This window comes from Pholis gunnellus, assembly GCF_910591455.1.
Source record: "Pholis gunnellus genome assembly, chromosome: 3".
NCBI classification, from domain to species: domain Eukaryota; kingdom Metazoa; phylum Chordata; class Actinopteri; order Perciformes; family Pholidae; genus Pholis; species Pholis gunnellus.
The window spans coordinates 16,847,761-16,870,103 of record NC_136529.1 but is presented as its reverse complement, the minus strand read 5'-3'; the positions used below and the strand labels follow the sequence as shown (position 1 = coordinate 16,870,103).

At 41.2% G+C, this 22,343-nt stretch overlaps 2 protein-coding genes across 2 annotated transcripts in view; one reads left to right on the top strand and one right to left on the bottom strand.

Moving 5' to 3' along the window:
• Nucleotides 1-1,682: 1,682 nt before the first annotated feature.
• LOC306715860 (calcium-binding and coiled-coil domain-containing protein 1-like) lies at nt 1,683-7,288 on the top strand (the record flags this gene model as incomplete). Its single annotated transcript, XM_079186338.1, has 11 exons — nt 1,683-1,814; nt 1,936-2,038; nt 2,411-2,613; nt 2,779-2,991; nt 3,157-3,305; nt 3,393-3,462; nt 3,643-3,897; nt 3,990-4,115; nt 4,436-4,531; nt 6,818-6,888; nt 7,261-7,288. The coding sequence occupies 11 exons, from the start codon at nt 1,683-1,685 to the stop codon at nt 7,286-7,288; spliced, it is 1,446 nt and encodes a 481-aa protein (XP_079042464.1).
• Nucleotides 7,289-8,022: 734 nt separating this feature from the next.
• The window catches only part of LOC306715926 (retinoic acid receptor gamma-like), a 33,536-nt gene continuing 19,215 nt past the window's right edge, over nt 8,023-22,343 (bottom strand). Inside the window, exons 3-9 of the mRNA XM_079186427.1 lie at nt 14,334-14,482; nt 12,909-13,050; nt 12,620-12,783; nt 12,288-12,464; nt 11,880-12,084; nt 11,599-11,757; nt 8,023-11,054 (exon numbers count right to left, since the gene is read on the bottom strand). Of these exons, the coding sequence (XP_079042553.1) occupies nt 10,735-11,054; nt 11,599-11,757; nt 11,880-12,084; nt 12,288-12,464; nt 12,620-12,783; nt 12,909-13,050; nt 14,334-14,482 (1,316 nt within the window). The 3' untranslated portion in view covers nt 8,023-10,734. The remainder of the gene's footprint in view (nt 11,055-11,598; nt 11,758-11,879; nt 12,085-12,287; nt 12,465-12,619; nt 12,784-12,908; nt 13,051-14,333; nt 14,483-22,343) is intronic.

The window sequence follows — 22,343 nt, the reverse complement described above, 5'->3', positions numbered from 1 at the left end:
TTTTCTGCCTCTGGTCCTTCAAAGATGAGGGCTTTCTAACTGCTAAGGCTGATATTTGCTGTGAAAAGACAAAACGAGTGGGTAACTTAGAAAGTTGCTTCACTCAGCAGCCATTGTCTGCCTGCAACTGAAAGCAACAACTTAAATCACATTTTCCACCAAATGCCACATGTAGCAGAATGTTCCCTGCATGGTATTCTGAGAGGCCGATACTTACTTTTGACCATGTGATCCCACAAAAGCACCGACACCACAACGCACTTGTTTAATGTGGGTCTGTGCTGAAACTACACTGCCATCAAGTGTTCACAAGTGAGGGACCAAGATTCTTAAGCAATCACAGACAGTTAGAGAATAAAAATCACACCTACAGAATATTATAAGTGTGGTCTGTATCCAAATCGCTGAATAAAGGAAATGGCTGATTAGTTTCACACAAAACACTGTTGAAAACCCACAAAGCATAACTTTACTTCAGTATTTTCAGAGCAGGAAAATGCAGCAAAATGTCCACATCGCAAATGAATCACACATTCAATAATTTGTATCCTATAGCGGATGTCTGTCGTTTGACTAGCTTTGTATGCCTTTCACTGATTCCAGGAGAGTGGGCTCACAGAAGTTGTTATTGAGAGAAATGTTTATCCTTTAGCACCGTGCCCCCCTTGTCTCACCCCCTCCACTGCCACTACTGAGAATGGCAATGAGCAGTAACTACCAGCAGCAGATCCTGTATCCTATAACCTCGATCCTAGGATGGGAGTTGAAGTCCACATCACTGCTTTGCCTTGTGATGAGCTGTGTACTCATGAACTGCATCTCCCATGAGTCTCCCAGCATCACTCGTTTTACATGGTTCAGGAGATGTTGGGAAACTCTTGCACCAGACAGGATTGCTCATCACTATCTACAGATTGATCCACAGCTCTATCCTTCATGAAGTAGCAGACAAGACATCACATTCGTTTCTCAGCAGAATAAGGTAAGAAAACATTCACAGCACAAAGTTGATTCATTTGTAAATCAAAGCATAACTATCAAATGTAATTGGAAAGACATGAATACTTGGGTATAGCAGACAGAACTGCACTTATAAGACTGTTAACAAAAGGCAAGATTTATCTGATATTTGTGAATAAGAAGAAACAGGAGGGAATGACGATTTAGTTTTTTTTTAAATTATTATTTTAAATTCACAGCACACATTTAGGAGCATGTATTACTTGATTGACTACTTGATACCTTACTTACAAATGTAGCTATAGTTGGTGGATTTTAGGAATGAAATATACATGGAAAACACTTGTTTTAGTAATGGAACATAAAACACAGCTGTTAATTGACTAAGGACGATCTTGTATGATCAATTACTAATTTATAAAAGAGTTCCAATAATTTATATAATTTATCATAATGTATATATTCGTCCTCCTCACACAGATATACAATGCAACAGTGCTTTATTTTATTTTTAGACTACATGGTATAATCTCCATGACCAGTAAGTATACGAGCTTGTTGTTTATTAACATATTGTGCGGCCATGGTTATGACCATGCTGAATTCCTGATCTGAATCATGCTATCACCTTTCATCAGCTGTTCCCCTCCAGATTGAAACTGGAACACATTTCACCGACTCCACGTATGTTTTCTTCCTCAACAGCACAGTTTCTTATTACCATGAATAAACAGTCTACGGTGGTGTTTCGAAATGTGGGGCAGCTGTACTTTCCCCAAAGCAGAGTGGAGTGCCACTACAGCCTTACCGCTGACCACCAGTGGAGCAGCGGTGACTGGATAGGGATTTTTGAGGTACATTCACCCACTTCAGCACCATTCCTCCACACTGAAAGCTCTGTGCCATGGGGTCGTGATGGGGATGCACATTTATATTTTGTGTGTAGTCTAAAATGTGTCTGTTATCATGTCACAGATGGGCTGTTCCTCATTGAAACAGTACCACACATATACATGGGCTGTTGTTCCTGAAGGCTACACTGAGCGTACCAGTGTCAACTCCTGTGCACTTTTCCAGGGTAAGAATCCATCCAAACATGTAAAAACATAATGACACAGGTGATTCAATAGAGCACCACCCATCAATCCTGATGGTGGGGTGTGGTCAGACGTACCTGTCTGTCTGTACACTGTGATGTCACAGTCCTGGAGTAAACTGCCACATCAGCAATCACAGCACAAGTGTTACCATTGTGGTCAAATTCAAGCTAATTTGTGTGGGTCACTGAGAGCTCATTGATGAGGGATAATTAAGAGCAGGTTGTGCTCCATAATCTTTTTCATTCTCTCATACTTGATCAAATAAAAGTTTTATTTCTAAAACACAATAGGTTATTAATCATAATAATATACACCTAACACTGGCTGTTACATCTGTATATTTGCTACAGCATCCTACCTGCCCCGCCCCAGTGCTGTGGAGTATCAGTTCATATATGTGGATTCGATGGGAGAGGTGTGTGCCCGCAGTCGCTCCTTCACTTTCCGTGCTCCCAAGCCGCTGGAGGAGCTGGAGACTCTGAAAGAGGAACAAGATGAGGAGGATGGAGAGGAGGAGCTGCTCATAGTCATCCCCAGGGCTCAGCTGTTGCAGGTGGAAATAAGAAAAAATCACTCAATATTGCATTCAGCCATTCTTGATAAGCTACTCTTATAGTAGTAATAAGAACAGGCCCTTACGTGTAACTACTATGTACTGTAAATCCATTGAGCAGTTCAAATTTGACGTCCCTGTCCTCTCTCCCCGTGTTGTGAACAGAGTCAGCTGGAGGAGTGCTTAAAAAAGCAAGCCACCATGCAGCAGGCTCTGGATGAAGCAAAAGAGGAGACAGAGAACGAGAAAAGGAACAGCAAGGAAGCAAGGGTGGAGTGGGAACGTGAAAGAGAAGCAATGAACGAGGAGCTCTCAGAGCTGAGAGACAACTTGAGGCTCAACTGTGATATGTTGAAGAAGATAGAGGGAAAACAAAAGGTACAGGCAGGTCATGCCTCCGGATGTCTTGGGGTAGCCATCTCCTTTTTACCTCCATAAAGTTCTGAATTTCATTCATAACTAATGGTAACTTTTCGATTTAAAAAATACACACATGGAACAAGAATCTAATCGCTTTTTTTCTTCTCTCCACAACATTGAAAGAATGTGAAATATAATCAGGAACATCTGACATTGGAACTGAGTAAACTCATGGCTGAAAAGGATGAGAGCCAGCAGCGAGTTAAAGACCTGGAGGGGGACATCGAGGTCCTGACAGACACGAAGAAAGAGGAAAACGGAGACTTGGAAAGGCAAGTGTTTGAGACATATGCTAGTTTAAACATTCGTCATTGGTATATTTATTTCCTTGGGCCTAAAATTAACGTTTTGTCCCACAGGCTGAAGGAGAGAGTGAAGAAAATGTCCAGCCAAATGAAACATGATGAGGAAAAGAGAAAGTGTCTGCAGGTAAGTTGGTTTACCTGCAGAGAGGGAAACAGAGGAGCTCTGAACCACAAGACTAACAACTTATTGGGCCCAGTTTAGCTTGAACTGGATTGGTGTTTTGCAACAGATCACCTCAATTCCATTAACTCAGAAGTAGAACTTGAGAAGTTTTCATTTTCCTCTTCCCTCGTCTCTGTGCAGGTGGAGAACCAGGCTGCCCTGGTGGAGGTACGAGGGCTGCAGGAGCGTCTGGAGGCCAGTGAGCATGCAGCTGAGGGCCTGCGTAGGGAGCTGAGAGAGCTGGGCACCCGTCAGGGCCATACCCACACTGAGATGCATCAAGCCCGGCTGCAAGTGGCCCAGCTAACCCTGCTGCTGTCCGAGGAGAACCTGGTCCTCAGGGAGGAGCGTGCCAACTGGGCTCTAGAGAAGGAGGCCTACAAACATGCAGCAGAAGTGAGGATACAGCAAAGCACACACACACACACACACCTATATGTCAACCGATCTTTTGGTTAAACGTGCTTTTTTTTTTTTTTTGAATGCAGACAGATACAAAGAAATTACAAGAACTGAGCTATGAGGTGCAGAGGAAGGAGGAGTGGCTCCAGGAGGAGAGGACGGAGAGGGAGAAACTAGAAGTGAAGCTTGGGCAAGAGAGAGATTGCAATCGAGTAAGTAAATCAAACTATATTGCAGTCACTATTATTCAACACACAAACACATTCAGCTCTAAATATAGCTGCTCATGTGCTGCGAATTTGCATCATGAGTTGATCAGATTACATTTTGGAAACCGGAGAACGGTGCCAAAGTTCGGCACAGTCCTCTTATTACTCACATGCAGGCACAAATAGAAAAGCTTCCATGAACAGTGAGTAAACATTTCTCCTCACTGTCGTGTGCGATCAACAACAGCAGGAAAGAGGACACGCCAGGTCAGATGTGTCAGTGTGTTCACATGGTCTGAGTATAACGCTGCTGCCCCCTGTAGGTGCTGCTGAGTGACACTAAGCAAGAGCTACAGGAGCTGAAGGCCAGCGTGAAGACGGCCCAGGAAGAGAGAGAGGAGCAGCAGGTGGACAAACAGGTACACACCAGACCACACATCCATCACTTTTTAGGATCAATAATAAGTCTCATAAGACTTTCAGTCAAGAGTATCAATTCCACCTCATTTTATAAACGTCAGTTTTGGTTATGCTTTATGCTCATTAGTGGTGAGAAATTAACTCAGTACATTTACTCAAGTACAGTACTTGCATACTATGTTAGAGTAGTGCTTTACTGCTACTACTCCACTACATTTATTTGATGACTTAAAAAGACCAGTGTGCAGGGTGTTGGGGGATTGGATGGCAGTGATGGAATATAATATTAATGATGTGTATAATCAACTGAAACTAAGAGTTGTGTTTTGTTGAACGGGAGAGTATTCAGCATGTTATTATCTGTGACCTCACTGCCAGATGTCACCGACTCCTACACACTGACCCTTTAAGATACTAGTTACTTTACAGCTTCAGACTAATAATACAACATATGACCAACAAGTAGATTATGCATTTGTATAGGTTACGGGTGAGATTATACTTTAAAATAATATGACACATTAATGTGTGAATTATTGTTATCCAATAATATAAAATGCATTCTGAAATGGGCCATTCTGCATGAGTAATTTGCGACTTAAATGCTAGTACTTTATACTTGTAACAAAGTATTCCTACATTGTGGTTTTTCTATTTCACATCAGTAGAAGATCTGAGCATGTCCACTGTTTACTGACAAAAAATAGCACAATGGTGTCGATAATATCTTCAATTACAAAAAGTAAAACAAATTTCATAAACTCAACAGAACCTCAAATTGACTTAATCATTCATTTCTTATTTCTTGTCTTCAAATCGTCCTCAAATCGATGGGTTTGAAATTGGACACCCGCAGGACCTGATGAGCTACATCTGTCAGTTAGAGCAGAGGTTGAGGATTTTGCCAGAAACTAAATCAATTGGGGAAATTCCCACATGCATCTGTGAGTAATGACGTCTCTTTGTATACGGCACTGCTATTTCACTGCACTGTAATGAGAACCAAAGCAAAGAACCTATACTGATTTTAAACAGATGGCTCTTCCTCTGAGGATGACGAGGATGCTTCCTCAGCTTCCCCCAGATCAATCTGTTCGCCTCTTTTCCTGTCCACTCAGCTGGAACGACCCAACAGAGCTGAGCGTGTTACTGCTGAGGCACGCATCCAAAGCAAAGAAGACACACCAGCCTCTGACACACAGGTGTGTCATCCTTTCCACACATTAACCAAACAAAGTTAGACAACACCTGCATCGGAGCTAACAGACCTGAGTGGGCAAATATTTGACTAGCTTCGCCTCGTCCTGCAAGTTTTTGCCTCAGTTCCATTGTTAGACGCTGAGGTTTAAAGCTGGTAGAAAGAGAAAAGAGAAAATATGGAAACAAATCGAAACAACCAAAGTTATAAATTCACAGGGAACCACTGACTGTTTAAAAGGTGGTCGAACTAAATCCTTCCTCGAAGCTCAGCATGCCGGTAGCATCTGAACTAAGAACATCTTATGACAATCACATGTTTTTAACATCTGTGGATACAAAATTAATGTTATTTTCTTATCTTTCAAGTCATCTTTTAGTAACTTAATTACTGTGATCATCACAATACTGGGTCAAAGATTGGGATTTTAGACTACCTTTGTAAAACAGTAATAAAAACAGTTTGCCTAACTTGGTTTGGACTTTATCTCACAAGTAAGTGTCTCACACAGCTCAGCAATAAAGCATGATCTGTTAGGAAGTCATATGCACACATTAGATTAGATGCATAACATGTAGACATAACTCAAAGGATATAAACAATGTGTCATTTCAAACTGGTCTGACAGAAAGGATTTGACTAGAACACACCCAGCCTTTAGCCCCGCCTTCACTAAACTCCTCCCCTTTGCATTCATTGACAGGTGAATGTCTCCACCGTCTCGGGTCTCACAGAAATGACATTCAAGCTTGAGATTTTTTTTAACAACTAGAGATCACGGATCCAGACTAGCCAATTGTGCTACCTTGTAACCAACAAGTGAAATGTAAATGCTTCAACTCAAATGGCATGGTCTTTCTTATAACTATGCATTTACAAATCACTTTATTATGAAATGCGATAGAGATTATATTTGAAGATATAAATCTAAGAAAACATATTAAGATATTTAGATGCTAATACATTTGCTTAAACTTTAGCCTTAAAAAAAAAATACAAACAGTAATCCCTGTTATTTTGGGCGTGTATAATATTTACCAACAGATAAATCTTCACTTTACATCCATCTCTGCTTCTGTCTCGTCAGCGCTGTGAGCCCCCAGCTGGTGAAGGGAAGCTGCTGCTGATGCTACAAGAACCCGCCGACCCCGCCCTGAGGTGACAATTCTGGCTTTTCTACCAGCCGCACAGTACACACCCTGTTTCCCTCCTCCGTGACCGGAATCACCTCTCCTAGAATAGTATTGGATGACTTCATTCACACTCTCCTCCCTGGCAGACATAGTTGCTGTTTTAGAAAAGCTGCCGTTCCACTTACCGAGGACTTTCCTTTCTCGTGGGAAGAGTCACAGGGAGTAAAAATAAAGGTGTAAATGATATGGTACTACCAACGTAATGAGAGTAAAAATAGCAGGAATGTTCATGTTACTCAAGCACGTGGCTCAGCAGGAGTGTGTTGTCTTATTTTTTTTTTCTTTATTAATCCTTTAGCACCTTCTGTAAAACTTGTAATCCTCTTTCTCGTTGCAGTGAGCTGGCCGACTTCCCCATGTGGTAAAAAAAAAAAAAAGATGGACGGCAAGTTGTTTGTTTACCACTGCAATGCAAGTTCACGTGGCTCATAATGAAACCTTTAAGGTTATTCTATTGTTGTTTTGTAGCTGTCACAAAGGTCATATTTATAATGCAGAGCTTTTGACTCGTGAGTGTCTGTATTCAAAGACAAGTAGGCACAATTTGTGTTCGACACCAAATGTAAGTCTTAAGTGTCCAGAATGTTGTTTATTAGTATGGCTGATGCTTAAGGATTAATGCAAGTCTCCTTTAGACTTTCATATGCAGATACCGATTGTCTAAAAATATCTTTTAGTTTATTTTAGACTATTTTTAGTCTCTACATTTTCTATCGTTTTAGCTGATTAAAATGTGGATATGAGGCAGTTGTTTTGAGAAAAGCTTGGATTTAATAGCCTATATCTTGTTTTGGTGGCATATCAGCCCATAACCTCTGCATGTGAGTGTGAATCCTGAAACCGTGTCAAGTGTGGGTGTGGGTGTTTTACAGACCAGTGTGAAATGTACTGTTGAGCACAGCGTCAGGTTGGGAGTGAATGCTAATTTATGATACTTTTCTTTATTGTTCTGGGCTTCTGTTGGAGACACAAGGTTCTTTAATAAAATATGATGATAAATACATGTTGATGGCTGTCTGCATTTTGTACATTTCCATTAAGACTTTCCTTGTAAAGGTGTGAAGTGAAAGCAAAGAAGACGACAACTGGACGCTGAAAGGTCTGAGAACAAAAAGCGCCTTTATCAAAATACAAGAAATACAACAAGAAATAAGCAAACAACAAGCAACAAGTAAGCAAAAATCGAAATGTAAAAACACAAAAGGATCAGCCCAGTCTTTGTTTTCTGTGTGTGTGTGTGTGTTTGTCAGAGCTATTTTGGTATAAGTCCAAATGAAGTAAAAATCATGAGGTGTCTGAACATCAAGACAGGTTATTTGCACATTGTAAAGATTGTTTATAAAAAGACATCAGTTAAAAAACTCAACAAGATGTTACAGAGATAAGATGGTTCCAGCTTCAAACGTAATTTGAGATCGTGGCATTTTCTCTATCACACTATACAAAGTAAATATATTTCACATCAATGACGTTAATAGATATTTTATTAAGTAATGTTGTTTCATTTGTTTTTGTCCAAATGCAATGTAATATCTTTGGTCTTTTTGTCGTTTTCTTACTCACATGCTGACATATAGAGCCTCTTGGCTTATCTATTGCACCAGCTCAGATTCAAGAAACAAGTTTCAGAAATAGAAAAAGGAGATAAAACAGGAAAACATTTTAATATGAAATGTCGTCGTTATGTGACATTTAAATACTCAACAAAGTACGTAGAATTGGCTGACGATGTGCAAAATATTGACTGTCTCTGTGAATGTATGTGTGTGACACACTGACGACACCTCAGTCATTGGACTGTGATGTTTTCATCCTATTATATCACAAATGACAATTTAACAGTCAAAAAACATCATCATGGCATCGGGGTTGATTAATTCAAACTTTAAATCAACTTCTGTGTACTTGATGGCTTTACATCTGGCACTAGAGACCTATCTGACTTGTATACACGGTCACTGCTTCAAAGCTGCTGGTGTGTTGCCACCGTGGTCATGTAGGATCTGCTTTCTCTACATCTTCTCTTTCTCTGCTTCATCCAGGGAGTAAACGTCTCCACATATGATTATCAGAAACATGCAGTCTTATTTTCAGATATCATACATTAGCTCTATCTTTTTTTATCCCTAATATCAACAAACTACATCAAAAGTACGTTGCAGCTGAACTGCAATGCCATGAAGGACAACATGCCGATGGAGAATCTTTCCCTCACAACTATCAAGTAGTTCAGTGAGAGTCACATTGTCTTTCATCACATGTCAATTTTATACATCTTGCATAAAAAAAAAAGCTGTATAGTCTCAATGAAAAACAATTCATAAGTATTTATTTGACAAAATCCATGTACTGCATCACTCTTTAGACGCAGCACACATGAACACACATCATTTGAAAGTGTCGCCCTGTGCTTCGGCTGACAGGTCGCCCAATGTAAAGCTTTCGTTTTGTTGGTTAATTATGTTAGACGGTTGCGACGTCATTTAATGGATCATGTGATTCTCGGTGCATTGGCATCAATATCCTACTGTCCAACAGACGCCTACCGGTGAGTGAACTTCGAAAAGTTTTTAGCTGTAAAACCTATTTTTTTATCTATAGATAAATGCTCTGATTTACACACTCATGCACACACACTCACCTGAGGTTTTTCTGTGAAGTAAACTGATTTTCAGGGTTATGTCCATTTGGATGATTCATAGCTCACTTTGACAAAATGGAAATATTATGGCTTCACAAAGGGCATGTACATAATGGCCAACAACTCCATTTTTAATAATCCTACTTCTTGTTGAAGATGTTGACGCTATGGCAGAGCATTTCTGAAAAAATACTGTTGTCAGATGAGATGTGGCCCTGATAGAATCAACCTGAGATTGTGTGATGACATTTAATCTACCCTGCAGATTCTTTAGTCAAAGTATTAAAACAACTAAATATACTGTGTGTATTTTTTGTCGAGAGATGGAGATATGCTGCTGCATTTGTTTTGCATTATTGATTAGTTTCTTATTTGCATCACAAGCACCAGAGCTGAAATTGCAGTCTTCTTCTTCTTATTAATCTCTCTTGAACGTTTTACCCATTAGGGCTTTTCATACCACGTGCTTGTCGTATTGTGAGTTTGAGTCCTGCTCATGACCTGCTCTCTCTTTGCAATTGCTCTATTTGTTATCTCTGTTATTGCTTTTCACTGTGTCCAACAACGCAGAAATGCCTAACATTAAAGATAAGCACACTATACGTCCAGTCAAATGTGAGCAGGACTGAGTGAAAAATATACAAAAAAAGTCCCACAAACAGGCAAAAAGACAGAACAGAAATGTTTACATGCTTAGAAAAACCATACAATAAAAAAATAAGTCGCAAATCTCTGAATAGTAATAAAAGGAATTCTCAGAAGACATTTGCGGTAAACGGACACCTAATAGAGTTCTGTTGTTGCAATGTATTTTTACCATCAATTTTATATAAAGCATAGCCCTTATAGATTGCTGAGGAGTGCATTTTCTTCTGTCCACCACATCTCGTTCCTCTTTGGGTGGACAAAACACTTTTGAAATATCTTTTAGAGTCTCATTTTGGCACAGTGATTTCTCATGGCGCTCTGCTCAACCCACTTACATTTAGTGCTTTTGCTTCTCCCATTCGTTGCTTCCTATACTGAATTTAACATATTTTCCTTTCAGTCAACATTTACAGTATATGTATGTGCTGTATGCAACACCGTTGTTGTATAAGAGCCGAATTCTGTGAGGTTTCCGGGAGGGCTCAGTGATCTGAAGGAGGAAGCAGCATCATCTCGTCTCTCTCACTGTGTTTTCCCAGTTCCACCTTTCTTTTGCACGCCCGCTGCCGCCTCCCCCGACAGCTCCCCATCACTGTCTGCCCCTCGCTCTTTCTCCTCATCCCAGTAGTCGTCCTCTTCCTCCTCCTCTTCCTCCTCAACGGCTGACTCATCTGTGGCCTTCTCCTCTTGTTTGATGGCTTGATTAGCAGGGGGAGCGGCTGCGGCGCTGTCCCCTGAGTCACTGCTGTCCTCGAAGGCCTCTGGGTTCTCCAGCATCTCCCTGATCAGTGGAGGCATGGGGCCCGGGATCTCCGTCTTCAGTGTGATGGCTCTTTCTGCACCTACAGGCACACACACACACACACACACACACACATATTTATGTAATGGGTAGTGTAGGACAGGAGAAAGCCTCTCACACAATATGAAACATGGTTTCACTTTTTAAAGGAATCACTGACAATGCGTCTTAGTGCTCTTATATGCAGATGATGGTATATTCTCTCTGACGTGCATGACTCTTAGGATACAATGATATCAAATAATTACAATTTCTAACTAAAAGACTCAAAAGAAAAAGATTCTATGTTTTATTTTGGAATGAAACTCTTCACTTGCGTCACTATTTTAAACTAGTCATCTCCTAAATAAGGCATTGTTTGAACATTTTTGTCAGTAGAGCCAATACCATACTTGAGTTTGGATACTGATACAAGTATAGATGTAGCAGCACTTTGTCTAAAAATGGAGGAATCAAGGAAAGAAAAAACACAAATCTGAAAACACATTTAATGCCAATTTTCAGGACTTTTCAGGAACGTATTAAGGTTTGCTTCCAAGCCCTACTTCTGATCCATGGTACTGGTACGTAAAACCTCAGCTTACCTTTGGTGCTGATTCCTCGGAGGTCTGTGACTTTCATCAGCATGCGGGGAAACATGTGAGGCTTGTTTGGGCGTCTGCGGCGGGTGTAGATCTTCAGAGCCTCCAGCAGCGGCTCCTGCAGCTTGTCTACTTTCTGTGGCTCCTCCAGATCCATACGGTCTAACACAATGAGAGAAAGAAAATCATTTTGAAGAGGTAAAGAAATGGTAGAAAAGCTGGCCAAATGAGACAAAGTAACATGTTTTAAGGTAAAGATAGCAAGCTAGAAGGCACAACCGTACCTCCGCAGATGAGGCAGATGGCACTGAGTAGGCCCGTTTCTGTGTCATCCATCTCCAAAGGCAGCAGCTGGCCAGCAAAGGCAAACACCAGCTCTGTCAGTGGGCCAAAGCCAGCGTTATGCATCTGGGTCCTGTTGAGTGTCAGGCCATCTGAGAAGGTCATTGTGTCCTGTTCTGGGGTGTAGCGAGTGCATATCCTCAGCATCTAGGAAGGGGAAGAAAATCACAAGACAAGGACAAAAGGCAAAACATGGGCAGTTAGTAAAAGGAGGATGAAAGTCAGTATCAAAATGGCAGCTGTTCAGAATCATCTACAAGTTAAGCAGTGTGAATAATGAGGAAGCATTAGGGAGGTGGAAGGGGAGTTGGTTAAAAAGAAGAAGAGTAATAGGAGCATGTGGTTGGTACCAGGATGTCCAGACATGCAGATTTGAGGAGGGTGATCTGGTCAGCGATGGTGAGCGTAGTGAAGCCTGGTAGCCGTTTGGCAAACTCCACAATCTTTATAATGCACTTAGTGGACAGCTCACTGAACTTATCCCACAGGCCCAAGTCCAGCTGTACTCTGTGGTCAGCACTTGAATTCTGAGAGAGAGAAAAGGGACACTTTTGTCTGTGTGGCTGTGCAGAGTCCATACAGTGTTTGTCCTTCTGGCAAAGCAGTGAGCTAATGCTTGAGTGGAGTGAGTGTTTCGGGGTGGATGTTGATTATACATTTAACATAAAAAATAAAAACTCACTGTGGTGTATTTTCCTAGCTGGCACAGAGATGGAAAGGTCTCTTGGTGAGCTTTGCTGACTTTGTTAACCAGCTCCTGTAGTTCTCCACTCAGCTCATAGTTCTCTGGCAGCACCACCTCCTCCTTTACATCCTTCTTCTTTTTGTTCCTGTCGTTACGCACCGCTACAGGGAAACACAAGTGCAAGGTGACACACTTAAAAAACCCCATTGTTCACCCCATTAACTTTTACTTGATAGTGAAATATTCTTTTATAACAAAATGATTGAGGCCCATATTTTCTTCGCACCTTCTTTGGACATGCCAACCTCAAAGCACTTCTGCAGCCGACAGTACTGGCAGCGGTTGCGAGTCACTTTGTTGATCTGGCAGTTCTTGTCTCTGTGGCATGTATACACCATGTTCTTTTGGATACTGCGCCGAAAGAAACCCTGAAACCGATAAGGACAATGTTTGGCACACTGCTTGATTGACAGGAAACAATGCTCTCAATAAGATCTCAGAAAGTAGTATTTCTTAGCTAGCGCCCTGACTCTAGGGACGGCAAAGTCAGTCTGTCGGTTGGTTGTTTGGCCCAATGCTTTGGTCCAGACTGAAATGTCTCAGTACATATTGGGCGGATGTTTCCCATCATCCTCAGCTTTACAAAGGGTTATGAGATAATTAGCAAATGTTAGCAGGCTAACATGCTAAACTAAGACATGATTAGCATTATATCAGCATGCTGTTAGCATGTAGCTCAAAGCACTGCTGTGTCTAAAATCAGTCTTACAGAGCACATGGCTTTAGAATGTTTTCAAATTTCATAATGGTTTTATAATAACGCTGAATAATAGTGGCCTACTAACACAAGATTGGCTGATGGCCAGTGGTGGAACAAAACTACATTTACTGAAGTACTGTACTTAACTACAGTTTTGAGGTACTTGTATTTTACTTGAATATTTCCATTTTATGCTACTTTATAATTCTACTCCACTACAACTGAAAGCCAATGTTGTTCTTTTCACTCCACTCTATTTATTAAGTAGTACAATAAGTACTAGTTACTTTGCAGGTTAAAATTATTCATTCAAAATATGAACAAATAAATTAAGATGTATTGTTATGAATTAAGCAACCACAAGTCAGCTCCACCTTTACCATCACATTAAAGTGATGCACAAATTAATGCATCAATTATTAGAACCCAATAATATTAAATGATTATGGGCCATTCTGCATAATGAGTACTTTAAGTATATTCTATTGTTATTTCGCACTGATGTAGTGCTAGCTTTACTTAAACAATCTGAGTACTTCCACCACTGCGGACTGCGGTCTCAACTGTCTTCTTTCACTGCTTCTTTCTTAATTGTGAACATCCATTTATTGGTTTCTGTATATAAACCTCAAGCACACAAAACCTCTATATTATGTTCTCCAAAGGCATATATTTTTTATTTAATTTTAATCTCTAAATTTCCACTTTAACAGCTTCATTTAATACAGATGCAGTATCCATTTGGAGGTCAGTTACCACACAATATTTGCCTCCATTACATCAATAACGTGCAGTGTTAGTCACGATACACTAGAGGGCAGCTTAACAACAGCAAACTTCACAGCTACGCAGCACTGACATCTGTGTCAGGCTCTAGTGAAACATCAGACTTTTCAGTGGACATCAGCTGTTCACTTCATAAACTCTTCATGCGTCTCTGGCTTCTCTTACCTTGCAGCCCTCACAGGAGCTCACTCCATAGTGATAACCAGAGGACTTGTCCTGGCACACAAAGCACGGCTTGTAGATCCGTGGTGGAGGAGGAGGAGAAGGAGAGCTGGGGACCATCTCCTCTGAGCTGGTGCTCTGGGTCTCCACCGCTGCAGAAAGAGAGAGAGAGAGAAAAGAAAGAAACTTTTATCATATGTTGTTTACATAAGTTCTTAAAGTCTTTGAAACTACGATGAAAAGCTAATACACAGACTGATTAAGAAGGAATAGTCAACAAACAACCCCCAACTCCATGCAAGCCACCCCTTGGAGCCAGAAGGCAAGCTCAAAGGCAGACATTTTTAAGAGAAACGGAGGGGGCTGCTGATTGACAGGGACTTAAAAGAGACACAATTAGCTGATGGCCAGATGGCCGCGCTGATAAAATGCTGATTGGCAGCTGAGATTTGATTGGCTTCTCCATTTACTAGTGAGTGGGGGAGCAGCATACCTCTGTTGACTTTTTGACTGACATCTGAATTTTTGCATCTGTGTCTGTGTGTGTGTGTGTGTTTGTGTGCTCACACGCACATGCACAAGCTCACATTTTTATGTGAAAGGCTGTCGAACCAGACCGGCCTATATACCTCAGGCCCCATGTGAACAAACAGAGGCGGGATGTTTATGAGACTCGGCTGTCTCCCTCTGTTCCTTCTCGCTGTCTCGCTAAAGAAAATGGCAAACTGTATAACACCATTTGCTGGTCAGTTAACTGCTACTAATGAAAACGTTCAAAACAAACAATGTAAAGCAGGCAGCGGGGACAAGTACGCCCAGCTGATTAAAACTGTAGTTTCGTACACTTAAGGCAAAAAAAAAAGCATGAAACACGCCTTGTACACATTTGAAGGTGATGACTAAAGAACAACAAGATTCCCCTGAACATGCCTTTCAACTTTCACCTTCACTCACCCCAACTTCACCTCCCTCTGCCCACCCCCACCCCCACTCCCTTGTTTCCTGGCCCTAAATTCCTCAGTGCAGGCTGGACAGGGTTTAATAGTTGCCCAGGCTCATAAGCGGCCCTATAAAGGTTGTGTCTAGGATGGGAAGGAGGCCCCCGGCCAGGCTGACGGCCTCTTTATTGGGATCCAGTCACCTTGGGCAGCTATTCACATCAACAGCTCCATCCTTGGATCCCTTCCTTATAAAAATAAAGAATCTGGGGTCAAAAACCCCAAAGTCACAGCACCTCCTGTCACCTTCAATGGATAGCACAGGACTGAACCAAATGTGGCCCCCACCCCATCGCAGAAACCCCAACCTGAACCCACAGCCTGCCATTAACAAGAGTGCTAAGGTTTCAAAAAACAGAGAGGCAAAGGCACAAAGGAATAATCTGATAAAAACAGAGAGGGGAAGATGAGAAGAGGAAGAAAGGGAAAGAAGGAGGTGAGTCGGAGGACAGAGACTTCCCAGTGGCTGAAAGGTTAAATAAAATCCTGACCATTTAACTTTGACCTTGACTGTAGAAGGCCATTACTAATTCAATGACCAGCAGCTTGCTTTAAAGTTAGAAAACGTGTTCAAATATGACACATCATTCAATTACTCATGACTGAATCTGCTGAGCAAGACTTACAGATGTTATTCAAACAATAAATAACTATTTTTTTAAGAAAGTGAGGAATGCATTTTGTTCTAGGATTAGTTTTTTCTTTTATCCGCTGTGTGATCCAAGGTTTCAAGAATGCACTGAGCTCCTTGATCCCCTTTTCTTTAGGATTTGATGCTTTTCTTTGTCTATTGATGATTAAATATATTTGAGTTTTGGACAAAATAAAAAAATTGAAGATACTATCACCATCTTCAGGATGTTGTGACAGGCATGTTTCAATACGTTCTGACATTTTATAAACCAAATGAATTAGCGAGCGATATAGAAAATGAGTGTTAGTTGCAGCCCTGATGGTAATGTTCGTAGCAGAACTGATGGTTTATCTTGTCAGACAGAGAACCAGATTATGAGGTTGCCATTTCATATCTTTCCCCAGAAAATAACATGCAGTGTTCTCCAACAATGAGTGATTTGAAATGATTCAGCGTATGCAGGAGAAAGTTAACGTTGAATAAACAAAGTGCTGCTTGTTGGGCAGGAGGTTCTTCACTTTGGGGGACATTAGAGCGCAGGTGTGGGAGGTGGAGCTGAATGAGTGGCACTGTAACTTGATCACTGTTTTCTGTTTATATAGTAACACTGACAATGTAAAAGTGGCCCTGAGAGAACAAATGGAAAAAAATAGCTCCCATTGAAACGGAGAAGCTGCATCTGGCGCCAGGAGAGAGGTAATGACTGACACTGTCTGAGGGCGGGTGAGGAGGTACGTGACTCGGAGAAACGTGAAGGAGGGAGACAGGGTGAGAGACGCTGGGCTCAAGGCGGCGAGAGAGAGAGAGAGGGGGAGAGGGGACTTTACCTGGCATGGAGAAAGAAGGAGCCCAGAACTGTCAAGCAGCTGTCATCACCCTGAACTGAGCTCAGCCTCAAGAGCCTTGGCTTGAAAAAAATCTCTGTCTCTTCTTAACCTACAACTCACCCCTCAGCGTGTCACAACATCAATCAGCACACCTCTATTGGACGCAGAGCAGACAAGATGACTCGTGTGAATCAGCCCCATCAGATAGCTGGATTACTCTCACACGGGAAACATGCAACAGAAACTATAAGCTATTCGTCACTGGAGGAAGACGTAGGATTGGATGAAGATGTGTAAAAAAAAAAAAAAAAAACTAGAAAGTTTTCCTTAACATAACTCTACTCGACCTACTGGTATGTCTGGGTGACTCCCACCTTCCTCCTCTCCACCCAGTCTTTGTTGTCAGACCAACACATCTCTGTTTAGACAACAGAAGCGCTTCTGCAAGCAGACACCTTCCTTATCAGCTCTGATGCCTGAGATTCTAGAAGAACAAGAATGGCAGTTTCATTCCTGGGTAGTTTTCTAAACCTGAATTAGGGAAATCATTTCTGACCAGAATTACTACAATATCTGCCAACATGGACTCAGTTGTACAGTTGTATACTGTTTAATACCGTTAGTATTCTACATATTAACTTTATTAAGCATTTTATACTAACAGGAAATAGAGCAATACTTGTGCCATCAGACGTCATTAAGACAGAACTGATCTGTCATTCAGTATTAACGAGCGCATGAGAAAGAAAACACAGTGATTGACACCATCGAGCATCAGATGTTAAAGTTCTGCAGTGAGCACGGTGAGCGTGGGGTTTGTTTTACACTGATATTGAAGGTGTTTTGTCATTCCTCTTGGAGTGGCTGTGTAGTCGACACAGTGTGACATATGGCCTGTAGGGCCTGCAGCCTGACTCAACCTGCCAACATCGTACATCTCACTGAACTCGACTTTGGCCTGCAGGGCTTCAGAAAGCCTCGCACCGGAGAGGAGCGGAGGCTAACGCTAAGGACTGTAGCATTTTATACCGATATGAATATATATATACACTGTACACACACACACACACACACACACACACACACACACACACACACACACACACACACACACACACACACAAAGCCAGGTGAGGCTGAGACAGAGATGCACTTCCTCCTAAAAAGTGAAACATTCAAGGAACATTTATTTTTGACAAATTCAACTCTGTAATCCCAGATTTCAAAGAGACAAGGCATATTTTGCTGCCAAATATGGCCACTGATGGACAGTGAATGATCTAGACACACACACACATACACTCACTCACTCACTCACTCACTCACTCACTCACTCACTCACTCACTCACTCACTCACACAAAACAAAACATAGACACATGTGTTTGTTGAAATATTATGGGAATATTGTATACATATTTCATTTTATACAACAATTGTAACGTTGTGTTTGTATTCATATTAATGTAATTGTGTTTTTTTTGTATTTTGATGCTTTGGCAACATTGTTTTTCTTTTACTTTCATGCCGATAAAGCAACAAAAAAACCCAGTAAAATTAAAAAAAAGGCAAAATAGCAATTTGGACTAATATATCTTTTACGCTGAGTCTATAAAAGATTAATTTGGATGGCGAATTGAGTTTTTACATAACCTCTCTACTCACAAAATGTTCAGCAGCATACTGTGGAATGTGCGTGCACATGTGAATATGTGTGTGTGGGCTGCTGCATGGGGCCACAGGTCAGCTGGATTGTGTGTGAGGGTTCTCAGTGCGACAACACTGTGAGGACAGAGGAAGAGGAAAACAGTGGACTAAACACCATTCATCATTAAATAGATAACACGTAAAAAGCCTTCGTGGGCGAAGTTAATGCAACCTGTAAATTAAATTCTGGTTATGTGACGTGGTCTATACTTTTCATTACAAAAATGCATGTGTCACGCTTAAAATGACTGTACTTGGTTGTAATTCAGGAGCTGATAAACAGTGGGGGACAGCCACGATCTCAAATATGCTGAGCGAGTAATTACCACGACAGCAGGGAGGAGATGGGGAAGATCTAAGTGACAATCCCTTTCATCAGCTGTTCTAAGTTCAATACCAGCGTCCCCTCCCCTCGCCTGCCCTCCCCCCCTCAGCTCAACCCTCACTAATAACCGTCTTCCCCCCTCTGTCCTGTCCTGCCTTCCTGCCCTGGCAGGAGGAGGAGTCCTTCCTGTCATTGGAAGCGCCTTTTAAAGGAAAGGCTGTGAAAACCAGGCTACTGTCCAGGAGATGGCTCCATAAAAACAGCAGCACCAAACACTTAAAAAAGGAGGCAGAGACAAACACACAAACAACGGTGCACAAAGGCGCACACACACACACACACACACACACACACACACACACACACACACACACACACACACACACACACACACATTTGCACAATCTCACTAACAAGACAGACATCCTGGACATCAATCCCTCAAACCTGCAAAGCGGTTTCAGAAATTTGGGCCAAAAGAGTATAAAACAAATTAAAATGAACAAATTCAGGAAGTCACAATTCAATAACTCAAGGCAGGGTTCAGGACAAAAACTGGAAAACAACATTCACGTAATATTTTGTTTGTTCCATGGTCACAGACCTACGCTTTGTTTGTCTGCTGAGTGTGGGGTCGGGGGTGCATTTATGGGACAGGTTGTTAAATCTGGGTTTGTCCCTCCCATTCCTCATCATACATACAATACACCCTTTCTTTTTTATAACACCCAATAAACCCAGCTCTCTATTTTTGCCCTTTTTTGATATTAGTCTCCCACCACAATACTGGGCAAGCTGAATACAACACTGAGAGCCGACATGACTTCTCAAACACATCTTCTGCTACAAATCATGTGGATTTGAAATAGTTTTAAAGCATTTAGGTTGAATTACGGCACGAAAATAATAAAGTTGTACAATAACACTGCAGTTATTCGCTTATACTTGGTTTCACATTAAGTTTACCAGCTTTTATACTGAAACTGACTCTTTTAGAACATGTTTTATCAGCTAAACCACATTTTTGATAGACATACAAGACAGACTAATGATTCAAAGTCATTACAGGCTAAAGTTAATGCGGCGTGGTGGAGACATGGCTGGAAGCTGCGACGCCCCGATCAGAGACAAGTTGTAACACGACTCACTGATCCTCACAACATGTTGGTTCCAAGCAGTTCCACCAATCAGCAGCCAGGGATTGTCTCCGCTAGCCTTTACAAGACTACTGTAATTACAAAAACAATATGCTACTGAACATTGTTTTAATCAGGTTTTTAGTTCAGATCTACCCTTCAACTATTCATAACCTACAGTATTTGTCAGACAGATGAGTCTGTAGGCATTTAGATAAATGCTATATGTTGTAACACGCAGACTGTAACCGGATTACTGTGAATAACCAGATTAGAGTAATAATTTGATGACAGTATTTGCATGTTTCAGCGGATGTTGATAGGAAACATCATATTCATGCCACAAAAGAAAGCCAGAAAGTCAGTATTTTTTTTTGTGTTGAAAAATTCACTTCAATCAGTCTTATCTTCCATTCAGGGTATGTCGTAACATGAAACCTTTTTCTTCTGACCACCGATAGCCACTCCACTCCAATCTTGACAATTTATCTAAATCTCTTAATCTAGTTATTTCAAGTAAGAACATCTGGTTCTGGTTCTAATCAGTGTTTTCTGTGTCTGTGTAAAAGTGTTTGATGCGAAATACATTTTAAGAAACTGGTAACTCTAATTTTAAAGGTTTGCTATGAAAAATGGAAAGTTACAGGTTTCAGAAACATTGTAATTGTCTGGTATCGCAGCTGCAAGAATCTCTGCTTTCTTTGAACACACTGACTGAACTTGAATTTCCAGGTTCACAGAGGTTGTTTAGTGTGTAAACAGTGTAATTTCTTTCGGGAAAGGCATCTGGAGTACAAGAGTATAGGCCAGCAATTCATGACCCAGTGACACAGATTGGCTAGTTTGTTTTTTTTAAACTGATACTGGCGCAGGTACAGACAAAATAATAATCTGAGCCCCTTCCAAGAAATACAACATGCAGACACCCCCTGAAACTAATATGTTTTATCTTTTAAATCAGGCACAGATCTCTGTTTTTTAATCAGCTACTGGCAGTAAAAGCATCCCCATTGTATCATAGTTAGCCGCTCTCCTGCTAAGTCATGACATGATGGTCAAGGAGCATTGTTAAACTAACTTTGAAGAACCCCTTTAAAGTGAAGAGGGTGCCAGAGAAAAGGAGATTATCACTGAATGAAGGGGAGAGCGTTTCCCCTCAAGGCCTGAAACACCGAGATACAAAGAGTTACAGGGGGGGGGGGGGGGGGGGGGGTAGTTCAATCCCAAATCCAACTTCATCCCTCCACTCTTCTATTCAGCTCTCGTCTATTTTAACTGCCCATGCCGCATACACAGCGCCTAATCTTATAATTGACTCTTTGTAATTGTAATTGAATCATTAAAAGCTCTTGGTTACACAACACAAGGCGTGTAAACTGAGCCGAGTGTGAGCAGAAAATACACACACACACGTATGTACACACACACACACACACACACACTGATACACACTATTAGAAGATCAAGTGTAAAAAGGGGGGGATGTTAAAAAGAAGAGAAAAACAAATGTCACATAGAGGAACCCCCCCTCCCACACACACACACACACACACACACACACACACACACACACACACGCACACACACACACACCATTACTGCACAAGAGGCGGTGACAGAGAAAGCGGACGGACTTTGGCATGTCCCAGCTCCCTGCAATGCCTCCTGACGCTGAAACAAAGGAAGGCAGAGAGGTGCTGAACTGCCTCAAATAAAAAAACACAGGAAAAGAGGACCCCCCTGTTAACGCGCACACACACACACACACACACACACACACACACACACACACACACACACACACACACTCAAGCTCACACTCACATCCACACGCACACACGGAAAGGAGAGAAAGCTTGTGTCAAAAAGACACAGATGCCAAAATGCGCTCAGGAATTTAGAGTCACAATGTCCAACAGTGCATGTTCACTGAGAGCAACACAGAATAAGCAAACTCTGATTCACTTTCCAATGTGGCCCTTCTTTAAGGATGACAGAGTCTACATGTTGCCATGGACCATTAGCAAAGTTATCAACGTCAAAGGGTCAGTGCAAATTAATTTAATTTACAGACTCGAGAGGTTAACCATCATTTTGTCTATTTTTAAAGTTCCCTAGTCTGTCTGAAATGATGTAAAATGTGAAATCTTAGAATAAATGAGATGTATGATCAACTTTACAAATAGACACCAGCAGCTGTAGAACCGTTTGGTAAAAACACTTAATCAGAACATATATGATGCAGCTGTGTCAATGTTATAACAACTATTTTCATTATCGCTTAAACTTCCAATTATATGATCCATTAATGCATTTGGTTAGTAAAATTAAAAGAAATAGTAAAAAAATGCCTGTCTTAATTTAAGCCCACAGTGATGTATTTAAAC